The following is a 13,080-nucleotide window of genomic DNA, read 5'->3' as shown; positions in this document are numbered from 1 at the left end:
TAGTTGTGAAAATTAGAATTAATGTTACTTTTTGTAATCGATTTATTGAGCTTTTGCCTTGTTCAAAGCACTGTTACGTTATCTCATTTAATTCTATCAAAAAACCTGTGAAGAAGATATACCCGTTTTTCAGAGGAGAAACGGAGAGATTACCACCTGGTAAATAGTGGGACCAGGATCTGGGCCCAGTTTGCTTAACGCCAAAGCCTGTGTTTGCCCGTGCTCATGGCGCTCCCCTGCAGGTGGCCTGTGGAGAGGTAACGCACACACCAGTACAGACAGATGATGGGTGTGAAGGAAAGCAGGGGGTCAGGAGTGACTAAAGCCAGGGCCTGGGGCTGGTGACTCTTACCGGAGAAGCAGAGAGCATGGAAAGGCGGCCGATTCCTGATCCCTCAACCGCACCCGACCTGTTACCCCTCTAGATGCCCATCCAGAGAGGACTTCCCACTGATTGAGACAGAGGATGAGGCCTACCTACGTCGAATCAAGAGTAAGTCCATCCACAGAGCTCGTTAAGTAATTACCATACATCCACACGATGGAATACTATGGAACTATTTAAAAAGGGACGTGGCTCTTGAGGGCTGAGGTAGATCCGTAACCAGACTGTCTCGTTAAGTAAGAGGGCAAGGTTTAAAACCACGCCAAGCGTCTGCCACCACGGGTGTAAAAATGATGGGGAAAGGAGTGCGTCGCGTGCCCCGTGTGTGCACCTAGTACACTCAGAACGGTATTCTTACTGTGTGGCCGATGAAGGGGAACCAGGAAGACCAGGGTTGAGACATTAAGTTACGTTTTTTACTTTCATCGGTTAGACTGTGAACTGTTCTACAAAAAGACCGACAAAAATCAGTTTCCTAAACAAGGTAGAAGGTGATTTCTCTCCGGTCCAGAGGTGGGAAGTGCCGGGCAGTCAGTACAGCTGTGCTGTCTGTCTTTACCCAGCGATCCCTTGTCTCCCTGTCCAAAGTGGCTACTCCAGCTCCCGCTGGTACATGTACATCCCAGCTAGCAGGGAGGTGGAAAGGAACAGGGAGAGGTTTCTGTTTTAAGATAAAAAAAAAAAAAAAAAAAAAAAAGTTTATGTATTTATTTTTGAGAGCGTGAGTTCAAGCACGAGTGGGGGAGGGGCAGAGAGAAAATCCCAAGCAGGCTCCACGCTGTCAGCGCAGAGCCTGCCACAGGGCTCGAACTCATGAGATCGTGAGATCATGACCTGAGCTGAAACCAAGAGACGCTTAACTGACTGAGCCGCCCAGGTGCCTCTATTTTATTTTTCAATGTTAGTTTATTTTTGATCATTTATTTTTGAGGGAGGGGGAGGAGCAGAGAGAGAGGGATACGGATGATCCAAAGCTGGCTCTGCGCTGAGAGCACAGAGCCCGACACGGGGCTGGAACTCGTGAACTGCGAGGTCATGACCTGAGCCAGAGTTGGACGCGTAACCGACTGAGCCACGCAGGCACCCGGCACCTCCGTCACTCTTTTCTCGGAAGGGCTGATCCGGAGAGACAGTCCTGTCCGCTGGCCAGAATTCAGTCCGTGGCAATGTTAGGCTGTCGGGTGTAGTCTAACTGGCAGCCACGTGCCCAGATGAAATGTGTATACATTCTCCAGTTACAGGAAGATGGGAGGATGAAACCTGGGGACACCTGCAGTCCCTGCCACAGGTCGTCTCAGTTTTGTTTTTAAAACAGAAGTGCAGGGGCTCCGGGCTGTCTCAGTCGGTAGAGCCTGCGCCTCTTGATCTCCGGGTCGTGAGTAGGGTCATGAGTTCGAGCCCCACGTTGGGCACGGAGCCTACTTTAAATTTTTTTTTTTTAATGTTTATTTTTGAGAGAGAGAGAGCGCGCGCGTGCGCTAGTGGGGGAGGGGCAGAGAGAGAGGGAGACACAGAATCGGAAGCAGGTGCCAGGCTCCGAGCTGTCGGCACAGAGCCTGATGCAGGGCTTGAACTCATGGATTGCGAGATCATGAGCTGAAGTCGGACACGTAACTGACTGAGCCACGCAGGCGCTGCATGGAGCCTACTTTAGAAAACAATAAGTGAATGTATTACTTTTCCTTGAAGAAGTGGCTTTTTTTTTTTTTTTTGCATAAATGCCCGAAATTCAGAATTAAGTCCTACCACTGAGCCCAGGCCTGGCCTCTGAGCCCCCGGGCAGCCTTTCCGCTGCTGGCTCCCAGGCCTCCGTGTGCTCATCCGTCCCTCGTCCACAGCGGAGCTGCGACAGAAAGACCGGGCGCTGGCACAGCTGCTACAAGAGAAGGTTGGGCTGTTCGCCGAGATGACCCATTTCCAGGCGGAAGATGATGGTGGCGGGGTGACCCTGCCCACCCTGCCCAGGGGCCTTTTCCGCTCCGAGTCCCTGGAGTGCCCTCGCGGGGAGCGGCTGCTGCAGGATGCCATCCGTGAGGGTGAGGGGCCCCCCCACGTGACCTCACAGAACGTGGGCACACAGGCAAGGGGAAGCCCCATGGGAGTGCCCGCTGGCGCCCGTGCGGGAAGGAGGCCTGGTCCGTGCTGAAGTAACCTCTGCCTCGTGGGTGGTGCTACGATGGAGGCACCTGTGCAGGGGGCTCCCCCAGACGCCTGAGCGTTGCGGGCGCCGTGGGAGGAGGGTGCCCCCACCACTCCCTCCGCCCCTACCAAAGGTTCCGCGGCCCCTGTCCTCACGTCCTCCCTTCCCTGTAGTGGAGGGCCTGAAGGACCTCCTGGTGGGGCCCGGCCTGGAGCTGCTCCTCACGCCCCGGGAACCAGCCTTGTCCGTGGACCCAGACGGCGGCGGGAGCACGAGTCCTGGGGTCACCGCCAGTGAGTGCGGGCCGGGGCCGCGGGGGCGTGGGGGTGGGGGGGCGGTAGGAGGGGCCAAACCGCAGGGCCCTGAAGTCGGAGCTCAGCCTGCCCTTTTCCATCTTTGCAGATGGTGAGGCCAGAACCTTCAATGGCTCGACGGAGCTCTGCAGAGCTGACTCCGACTCCAGCCAGAAGGTGGGTCCGCAGGAGGTGCCAGAACTGGCAGAGGGTGGGAAGGGGGCGGCCGGGCTGTCGGCCCCTGACACAGAGCTGTCAGGGACACGCTCCAGGGACCTGGTGCCTATGAGTGCCCATCCTTGCCTGTCTCTGCAGGATCGGAATGGAAATCAGCTGAGGGCTCCCCAGGAGGTGAGAGGGATGTGAGGAGGTAGGGCGAACTGGAGGGAGGGTGTCGTGTCTGAGAAACTGGAGCCCAGCTCAGAGTGGTGTCGGGGAGAGGCTACATCGGAAAGTGTCCAAAGGTTGACTGTCCCCAAACCCACATTTAGTCGCCTTCTGGGCAGCTCTCCCACCCTGAAGCTTGGGCCCTGTCCCCACCCTCTCCTCTGTCCTCAGGAAGCGTTACAGCGATTGGTCAATCTCTATGGACTTCTGCACGGTCTCCAGGTCGGTGGGGGCGGGGAGGAGCCGGAGGCGGGGTGGGGGGGGTGGGGGCCCGTCAACCTGGCCTAGGCACGCTCCCCTTCCCCCCCCCCGCCACCGGGTTCCCCTACACCTGACTGTCCCCGTGCGCCCCCAGGCGGCTGTGGCCCAGCAGGACACCTTGATGGAAGCCCGCTTCCCCGAGGGCCCCGAGCGGCGGGAGAAGCTGACCCGAGCCAACTCCCGCGACGGGGAGCTCGGCCGCAGCGGGCCAGCCCCCGCGGCCCCCGACAAGCAGGCCACCGAGCTGGCCCTGCTGCAGCGTCAGCACGCGCTGCTGCAGGAGGAGCTGCGGCGCTGCCGGCGGCTGGGCGAGGAGCGCGCCACCGAGGCGGGCAGCCTGGAGGCCCGGCTCCGCGAGAGCGAGCAGGCCCGGGCCCTGCTGGAGCGCGAGGCCGAGGAGGCGCGCAGGCAGCTGGCCGCTTTGGGCCATAGCGAGCCCCCTCCGGCCGAAGCCCCCTGGGCCCGCAGGCCCCTGGACCCTCGGCGCCGGAGCCTCCCGGCCGGAGACGCCCTCTACCTGAGTTTCACGCCCCCGCAGGTAAGGAGGCCCTGAGCCAACCGGGGACTCGAGCCCGAAGGCGACCGGCCGCGGCCAGAAGCACCGGGCGCCGGCTGGGGGGCCCGGATGGGCGGTCTGGGCGGCTGGGATAGGCAGTGGGGCACAGAACTGGGCAACTGGGGGGCTGGGACGGGCGGTCAGGGGCACAAGGCGCTCAGCGGTGCTGCCCTGGCTGAGCTCATTCCTCGGCCTGCTGCCTTTCCTGCCGGCCTGTCACAGCCCAGCCGAGGCCACGACCGCCTGGATTTGTCTGTGACCATTCGCTCTATCCATCGACCCTTTGAGGACCGAGAGAGGCAGGAGCTGGGCAGCCCCGAGGAACGGCTGCAGGACAGCAGTGACCCCGACACGGGCAGCGAGGAGGAGGGGGGCAGCCGCCTGTCCCCTCCCCATAGTCCGCGAGGTGAGGCGCAGAAAGGAAGTGGGGTGCCGCCCTTGGCTGTGTGTCCTGGGGACATTTGAGGTGACCCCTAGTTAACCTCCCAGGGCTATGGTGACTCCTGGGAGGGGCACAGAGGACACACCTGCAGCCTCTTTTGATGGTGAGCGGGTGGTGGAGCTCTAGGAAGCAAATGTAGGAGCCTCTGTCTCCTCCAGTGAGTGTGATCTCAGCCTCTTCAAGTAGAAATAGGTTTCTAAGAAAAAAAAAAAAAAATTCTAAGACCTTCCAAGTTCTCATAGTTTGTTCAGGAAACACAAAATAACCAAAAGCTAGTGTGCCTTTATGTAACCATCTTAAAATATTTTGTATCTTATTTGTTTATTTGTTTTTAGTTTTATTTATTTTGAGAGTGAGAGAGATGTGGGCTGGAGGGGCGGGGGGGGGGTGGTGGGAGACTCCAAGCAGGCTCTGCATTGTCAGCACAGAGCCTGATGTGGGGCTTGAACCCACAAACTGTGAGATCATGACCTGAGCCAAAACCAAGAGTCAGATGCTTAACTGAACCCCCTGCCCCCGGAACCCCATTTAAGATTTTATTTTTAAATGATCTCTGCACCCAGCGTGGGGCCACTTGAACTCACACCCCTGAGATCGAGTCCCATGCTCCACTACTCAGCCAGCCAGGCGCCCTTATTTGTTTATCTTATTTTATTTTTAATTTTAGAGAGACAGAGGACAAGCAGGGGAGGAGCAGAGAGAGAGGGAGAGAGAGGGTCCCAAGCCGGCTCCACGCTGTCATTGGCAGAGGCCACTGTGGGGCAAAAGCTAGTCGGATGCTCAACCGACTGAGCCACCCAGGCGCCCCAGAATATTTTGTATTTTATTGGCCAAGCCGTATCCTCCTATCCTCAGGAAGGGAAGCAGCACACAGGTGTGGGAACATTACTTTGCTGACATGGGGCGGCGTCAGTGTAGGGGTGCAGCTGCTCGCAGAGCGGGTGCCCTCTCACTAACGCTGCCCCGTCCCCCTTTAGACTTCACCCGAATGCAGGACATCCCGGAAGAGACAGAGACTCGCGACGGGGAGCCTGTGGCTTCAGAGAGCTAAGGGGGCCCCTCCCCCGTCCTGTGCCCCCATGAAGAACACACCGAGGGAGGCAAACTCTGGGGACTCCAATCCGCCAATGATGAGGGAACATTAGAACTGCTGATTGTCCTTGCCGGCTCTTGGGCTCCTTGGACACCTGGGGCCGCCTAGGAAGCTGGAGGAATTGGGCCGCAGTGCCCCCTGGTGGCATCCAGAAGCTACACCACAGATGCCAGTTTTTCATGCCTTCTTCCCTCTACTTTAGGAAAATTTATTTATTTATTGTTTATTAGTGACGCAGGGAGTGGGGAGATTTAGAGCACCAGGGACATGGGAACCAAGCCATAGGGATCAGGGGGCCTTGTCCTGTAACACTACTGGGGTTTATTCAGGCTTAACCGTGCCGCTGCTGGGTTCTAACCCTGACGCCCCTCCTGGGCAACACCGTCTGTGAGGAGGGGCTGCACCGCAGGACCCTGCTGACCCCCCCCCCCCAAGAGGGGCTGTGGGCAGGGCCACGCCCCTCTCCCTCCCCCTCAGCGTCGCACTGCTCTTCTCCCTTGTCCATCCTCCCCGGGAGCCCCAGGGAGACCGCCTGGCTTCCTGGCTTCCGGAGCTGATGGAGGAGGGGCTGAGGTGGCCCTAACGGCTTTGCTGGGGGGTGAGGGGAAAACCCACGGGACCAGAATGTTTTTTTGTTGTCGTTGTTTTCTTTTTTGTACCAAAGCCAACTGCACGTGTTTTCTATTTTTAAGAGATGATTTTAGGCAATTAGAAACCACAGCCTTCTATCTCCGATTATCAGAAGAACTTGAGGGGTGGGGGGACCATATCCTCATCTACAGTAATGGGGGACCTATTCTGACCTCTTCTCCAGCCGTTTGGGAAAAATGTTCTAGGGTGAGTTGGGAAATCTCCGTGAAGCCTGACCTCATCCCCACCTCAGCAACCGGCACTGGAACCTCAGTGTGAATTTTGGGGATTTTTCAGTGGACCCCCAGTGCCCACCAGCCCCAGCCATTTTCTGCCAATTTGATTGTTAAAAAAAGAAAAAAGAAAAAAAAAGATAAAGCAGGGAAAATTAAAGACCTGGAACCCCACAAAGTGCTGTCTCTAGGTGTCTTCTGTCCCCCTCTTCCCCTGCCCGGGGGCACTGCTGGGGGTGGGGGGAGGGGCAGGCACCAGCTCCTTCCCCCCCAACCCCCGAAGGGGCCTTTCCTCTCACAGGAAGCGGGCGTCTCACTGAAGACAGGCCACTGACAGGAGAAGCTGCCCCAGCCCGTTTTGTCATTGTGGATGTCCCCAAGCAGCAGGGTGGGATGAGGGGCACTTGGGTTCTGGTGAAGCACCTGCCCTACCCCCCCCCCCGCCCCCTTTGTGTGTCCTGCTCAGAAATGACGTCAGCCTGTTGCCCCCACGCCTCCCTTCCGGACACAGTTCCTGGTCGGCCTGTCCCTAGAGTCACTGTGCCCCAGTTCTGTGTTGTGTCACAGCCCCCGCGCGACCTCTTCCAGAGGCAGCGAGAGATTACGTCGGTTTCAGTTCTCGGTTTCGGTTAATTTTACTTCCTGTTTCTGGTCAGTACCTGGGGTGGTGGTGGGGAGAAGGGAGGGCGGCCGGTGGCCACGCGCTGGTGCGCATGCTCACTGGTACTCACAGGCACAAGCACTCGTGGTACCCTGGCTGGCACAGAGGAAGGCCTCCGCTGAGGAGAGGAACTGAAATCAGCTGGGGGGCCGGCTTGGGGCCGCACCTCCGTCCTGGACGTCTGGCCCACGGCATCTGGCCTTTGGCAGGTGCTGTCTCCGCTGTTCTGGGACCTGAGGTGGGCAGGTGCCCAAGGGAAGGTTGCCCGGCCCTCCACTTCCCCCCTGAGCACCGGCTTCTAGTGTGCTGCCTCCTTGGCTGGGGGCTGGGTCCCAAACCTGTTAGGGGCCAGCGTTGGGGTGTGTGTGTGTGTGGGGGGGGTGGTGATAGTGCTCAGGCCAAGAGAGGGCAGTGCGGGCTCCTCCAATGTCATACAGCCAGTGAGGGATGCTGGTCAGGGGGAAGGGGAGATCTGGAGCCCCAGAGCCCAGGGTGGACGTGGGGAAGCCCATGGCTCATGAGGACAGCACTGGTGTATTCCCAGCAGCACTGGCCCTCTGCCACCTCTTGGCCCTGAGACCTGATGTCCACCCCTCTCCGACCTGGCTGCTCCCGTAGATGAGTCTTGCAGCTTTCCGGGTTCTTCCCGCGGTGCCCTCCCTAAGCCCTTCTGGAACACAGTCAGCGTCTGTCCTCCCCACGGCAGGTTCAAAGCTCTGTGGCCGCTTACCGCAGGGAGCCAGGGCCCAGCTTCTCACCAGTGCCTGCCTTCCACTGCATGGAGTGCCCAGCTGGCGAGCGGGCCCTCCTCACTGCCCCTCCCCTGCCTTTCCCACCCCTCTCCTCTCCAAGGTTAGATGCACATGGTCCCTCATCTCCGACTTGGGCCTGTTTAATTCAGTATTTACCAGGGCACCTGGGCGGTGCAGTCGGCTTACCGTCCAGCTTTGGCTCAGGTCATGATCTCGTGGTTCCTGGGTTCAGGCCCCGCGTCCGGCTCTGTACTGATGGCTCAGAGCCTGGAACCTATTTTAGATTCTGTGTCTCCCCCCTCTTTGCACCCCTCCTCCATTCGCATTCTTTCTCTCTCTCTTAAAAACAACCATTAAAAGAAAAAGAATTCGGCAAGGTGCATGCTCTCTAAAAAAAAAACAAAACCAAAACTAAAGAGAATAATAAATTCAGTATTTATCTCCAGGACCCATTAGCACAGATGCCCCCTGGGAGCCAATATCCCAGCAAAGCCATCAGAGGAGCTGCAGGGGTGGCGAGAGGGGAGGATTTTCCATCCTGAATTGACTGGGAACAGGATTTCCTATCCTGACAGACGTGAACCAGTTTAAACATCAAAAGGAGGAAACTCAACATCAAGCAGCTAATTAAATGTCGTTAACATGGCTTAATGTCCTGCTGTGGCTCTGGGTCCTTGGGAGACCAGAGTGCTCTCCCGTATCACTGCTGGGTCTCCATGGATATGGAAACCAGGGGCCAATCCTTCACTCAATTCTTTTTTTTTTTTTTTCCAATCTCTCTCTATTTTTCTGTTGCTCTATACTCACCATGGAGCTTGAACTCACGACCCTGAGATCAAGAGTCCTGGGCTCTTCCAACTGAGCCAGCCAGGCAGCTCTCTCAGTTCTTCATGTAAAACTTCCATTTCACTCCAGGGCATGTAAACATTATCCCAAACGAGCCATCTCTGGCCGTGGGTCCCTGTCTCCCTGCTGCCTCCTATTCCTTCTTTTCCTCCTCTTCCTTCTCTCTGATTCCATTTTACATGAAGCGTAAGAACAATAGCCAACAAACGACTTCAGGTACCGTTGAATCCTCAACACCCACTTTACAGATGAGAAAACCAGTAGAGACAAGTCACTTACCGAGGTCCCTCCGCTGGTTAGCGTCAGAGCTAGGATGTGATTCTGGGTGCTTTGATCCTCTGAGCTGCACACTTGGGACAGGAGGGAGGGACACCCTCACGAGCCTCCGACTCTGGCTCCCACTTCTCTGGACGTACCTGCAGCCCCCTCTTCTCCCAATCCCTCCGCCCTCTCTCTCCTCCCTATGCCCCACCCACATCCTTGCCTTCTCCCCACTTCTCCCTCCAAATCCTGGTTTAAGGGTGGACACTCAGGGTGTTTACACTTGGGCCTGGGCTGATGCCAGAGACCAGCAGGACTCACGCAGGGCATCCCCCTGCCCGAGGACTCCGCTTTCTCAGCTGAGGTCTGCAGGCCCCAGGTTTCTCTGGGCACCACTGGGATGCTGTACGGTGGAGATGGCCAGGGGGAGGGCACTTTTGGCTCTGGCACCAGAGAGCAAGGGTACACCCTATTTGGGGTGAGGCTAGGGGTGTCGGGGAGGGCAGACAGAGGGAAACAGGTGCTGGTGTGTTGACCTCTGACCCCTTAGTCTAGGACCCTTGGGAATTTTCCTGAGAATGCTCACAAAAGGCAGAAACGGGGCAACTGAACCAGAGGTGGAAGCGTCCAGACAGCTGTGGATGATACAGGTCATTCTCCAACCTTCCTCCTTCTCCTTGTCCTACCCATACCTCCAGGTGAGCAAAGACCTAAGCTCCCCCACGTGACCCCACATTCCACCACACCCAGAAGAGATCAGAGACTCCCAGAGGGTGCCGCAGCCCACGCCAGCTCTCCCTAGGGTGCAGGGTTCTGCCCCTGGCGGAGCCCAGAAAAGGAGGGTAGGGTGTTCAGCACCCTTCCCCCAGGTGTCCCTTTGTCCAAGTTGGTGGCCATGGTAGAAGGACCTCTCTCCTGGCAGAGTGCTCTCCACCCACCACCTGCCTGCGGTCTTTAGGGCCCCCAGTTCCAGCCGGCCCGGGCCCTAGGGTCACAGCCTTGCTCACAGATCCCTGAAGGCATCTGCCAGGGCCCATCAGGCTCCTGCCTCAGGACGGCACGGGGTTCAGGCAGCCGTTGCCGTGTGGTGACAGGGAAGACGGGGGTATGGATGGCGTAGACAGATGCTATCCCAGAGCACCAGGTCAGACGTCACCAGCACTCCATGAGAGTGTCCAGGTGGTTGGGGAAGCGGCAGAGGAAGAAAGAGGCCTCCAGGGTAGGGACACAGTGGGCCACGCCCCTGCCACTCTGCCGTTGCCCAGCGACAGCAGCAGCAGGTGGTAGCCAGGGGACCCGGGGACCACGAAAGCCAGCACTCCCGGCCAGTACCTGCCGTGGCAGTGCAACAGACAGACGGGTGCCCCACACCTCACCCTCGGCCCCAAAACAGTCGTGGGCACCGTCACCGGGACGGCCGCCATCCACACCGCCAGGGTGGCCATGCAGGGCCAGGAAAGCGAGAGGCGGGTGCCTGGTCCGGCAGCCACGGCCACCATGCGCCGGGGGTGACGGGGACGCTGGCGCAGACGTGGAGGACAGTGGCCTCCGGGGCCATCTTGCAGAGGGCACTTCGGGCCGGCGGAAGTCCAGGCCGGACTCAGGTGCCCAGAAGGGAAAAGTGAGGGCGGCCCCAGGCCTGCCAGGGCCAAGTTGAAGACAAAAGTGTCGGAAGGGGGCCGGGGGCTCGCCAGGCACAGCTCCCAGCACCCACAGCACCACCAGGTTTCCCTGCAAGCCGGCCGCCCCCACAGACCCATGGGTCGGGCCGACCGTGACCCTCAGGGCTAGGAACTGGCCTCGGGGCAGCGGGGCCGAGCTGCTGGGGTGCTGGCGCCTCCCTCAGGGCCTGAGCGGCCGCGAGCCACGCCCCCGCCACGCCCCCGCCACGCCCCCGCTGGGAGGGGGGGAAGGGACAGGCTGCGCCCCACCCTCCGCCGGTCTTGGACGGGCCACCGGATGGGAGCGCCGGCCTCCCGCCCGCCGGGGCAGGTGCGCGGGCCGATGTGCACCTGTGAGCGGTAAGGGCTCTACCGGGTAGAGAGGAAGGGGGACAAGGGGGAGTCAGCCACTGGGGAGGGCAGACCCAAGCCTCCGCGCAGGGCGAGGGCCAGGGGTACCCGGTCTGAGGGATGACAGGAGCCAAACTTGGAGCCCCCTCCTTTCCTGACCTGGCGCGGGGACCCCCTTCTCTGCAGAAAGTGCTGTCTTGGGGCCTGGGGGCAGGGGTGGGGTGGGCACGAGGGCACGGAATCCAGATGGTTCTGGAGTTCCAGGTCTGCTCCTCACTGGCTGTGTGACTTGGGTAAGTTACTTCACTCTCCTGAGCCTCCGTTTTCTTGTTAGCATTTTCAGACAGAAGGTTCTGCTCCACAGGACTGGCGTGATTCAATGAGATAAAGCATGTCAGGAAGCACTTTGTAGGTTGCTCTTTGTGTGAATGATTATTATTTGAAAGGAAAATCTGAGGTGTTCTGCTGGAAAGGAGCGGGGTACAGCACAGCTATCTGTTGTCACCATGCCCAGGGAAGAGCGCCAACTAAAACATGGGTCGGAATTCATTGCAGCAAGTGACCTTGAGGCTAAGGGCTGGGAGAGAAAGTGGGGGAGTCACAGCTTCCTGTTCATCGCCCCCTCCCGGAGCACAGCCTGTGGGGACCTGAGTGGCCCGCCCTCAGTGCTGCTCCTGAGTCTGAAGCTGTCCTGCCAGCCTGTCACCCCCTGCCGTTTCACCCTTTCCTGCTCTAGTCTGTGGAGTCAGAGGCCAGCGGGACCCCCACCCCCTCCTCCAATCCCCGAGCCCATGTCAGAGACGCATGGGTCCTGAGATACACCCACACCCACACCTCATCCTGTCTCCCCATGATCTCAGTCCTAACTGGCAAAAATGCCTCACTGGGTCTTCCCCTTTCGCGCCCATACCCGTATCCTTTGCATAATGTGCTGTGATGGGGAAAAAGAGAAGGTGGGAGGTGGGTAGATAAGAGAGGGCTTTCTTTCAGGCGTTCCAAAACATTCAACACCTTCCTGCCCTCTGCCAGCTAATTAAGATGCTTGAACTCCAATTCCCTTGGAGTGCTGGGGAGGAGAAGGGCCCTTCTGGAACACCAATCAGCAGTGGGTGTGATGAACCTCCAGGAGAGACCCAGACTGGGTGCCAGCATGTTTGGGTCATTCAGCAAGGGGTGGGTATGGAGTGGGTGGCAGAAGGGACAGACTGAGCCCAAGTTCAGGTGAGCCCCACAGGCCACCTGCTGGCCTTAGGGACTGTTCCTGGGTGCCTCTGTGCCAGTCCCTCTCTGTGTCAGGGCCATGGTTTTGTTTGTTTGTTTGTTTGTTTTTAATTTTTTTTAATGTTTATTTATTTTTGAGACAGAGAGAGACACAGCATGAGCAGGGAAGGGGCAGAGAGAGAGGGAGACACAGAATCCGAAGCAGGCTCCAGGCTCTGAGCTGTCAGCACAGAGCCCGACGCGGGGCTCGAACTCACGAACTGTGAGATCGTGACCTGAGCTGAAGTCGGACGCCCAACTGGCTGAGCCCCCCAGGCGCCCCAGGGCCATGTTTATTCTTCCAGCCACCCAGCAGCACGATGACTGGCCGTGAACTGGTCAGTGCATTGGACTTCTTTTTCTCTTTGATGGAGAACAGAAGTGGGTCAGAATTCCAGGGTTCTGCTACCCATTTAAAAAAATATTTTTGTTATTTTTAAGATTTTATTTCTTTTTGAGAGAGAGACTGCGAGAACAGGGGAGGGACAGAGAGAGAGGGAGACCGAGGATCCCAAGCAGGCTCCACGCCGTCAGCACAGAGCCCCACGTGGGGTTCAAACTCATGAACCGCGAGATCATGACCTGAACCGAAGTCTGAGGCTTAACCGACTGAGCCACCCAGGCGTCCCTGAAATATCTGGTCCTCTGATCGTTTGTCCTTTATTCATTTCTAATCTGAGTCCTTTCCTTGTTCTGACACTAGCAGCACCCGTGGTCACAAAGAGAGGTGATGCCACCAGCTGGCTCATCTAAGAACTTCACTTTGGATCCTTTTTTTATTTTGTTAGTTCATGTGTTCATTCATTCATTCACTGTCCACAGCGTTTCTTGAACCCTTATTATGTGTCAGGCCCTGTGCTAGAGGCAG

At 58.0% G+C, this 13,080-nt stretch overlaps 1 protein-coding gene and 1 long non-coding RNA gene across 8 annotated transcripts in view; both read left to right on the top strand.

Moving 5' to 3' along the window:
* The window catches only part of ARHGEF2 (Rho/Rac guanine nucleotide exchange factor 2), a 45,003-nt gene extending 38,405 nt beyond the window's left edge, over nucleotides 1-6,598 (top strand). For 5 of the 7 annotated variants that reach the window (XM_053208772.1, XM_027048270.2, XM_053208775.1 and 2 more), the window contains 9 exons: nucleotides 426-493; nucleotides 2,224-2,421; nucleotides 2,699-2,818; nucleotides 2,928-2,995; nucleotides 3,134-3,169; nucleotides 3,377-3,427; nucleotides 3,561-4,004; nucleotides 4,245-4,428; nucleotides 5,442-6,598. In XM_053208772.1, coding sequence (XP_053064747.1) covers nucleotides 426-493; nucleotides 2,224-2,421; nucleotides 2,699-2,818; nucleotides 2,928-2,995; nucleotides 3,134-3,169; nucleotides 3,377-3,427; nucleotides 3,561-4,004; nucleotides 4,245-4,428; nucleotides 5,442-5,515 — 1,243 coding nt within the window. In that variant the 3' untranslated portion in view covers nucleotides 5,516-6,598. The remainder of the gene's footprint in view (nucleotides 1-425; nucleotides 494-2,223; nucleotides 2,422-2,698; nucleotides 2,819-2,927; nucleotides 2,996-3,133; nucleotides 3,170-3,376; nucleotides 3,428-3,560; nucleotides 4,005-4,244; nucleotides 4,429-5,441) is intronic. The other 2 variants (XM_027048266.2, XM_053208774.1) reach the window with 1 other exon arrangement.
* A 4,372-nt stretch (nucleotides 6,599-10,970) lies between these two features.
* On the top strand, nucleotides 10,971-13,080 carry LOC128312932 (uncharacterized). Its single transcript, XR_008292892.1, has 2 exons — nucleotides 10,971-12,268; nucleotides 12,518-13,080. It is a non-coding gene; the product is annotated as an uncharacterized LOC128312932 (long non-coding RNA).

Source organism: Acinonyx jubatus, chromosome E4 (genome assembly GCF_027475565.1).
Source record: "Acinonyx jubatus isolate Ajub_Pintada_27869175 chromosome E4, VMU_Ajub_asm_v1.0, whole genome shotgun sequence".
Lineage (NCBI taxonomy): Eukaryota > Metazoa > Chordata > Mammalia > Carnivora > Felidae > Acinonyx > Acinonyx jubatus.
This window is presented reverse-complemented; position numbering and strand designations above follow the sequence as displayed.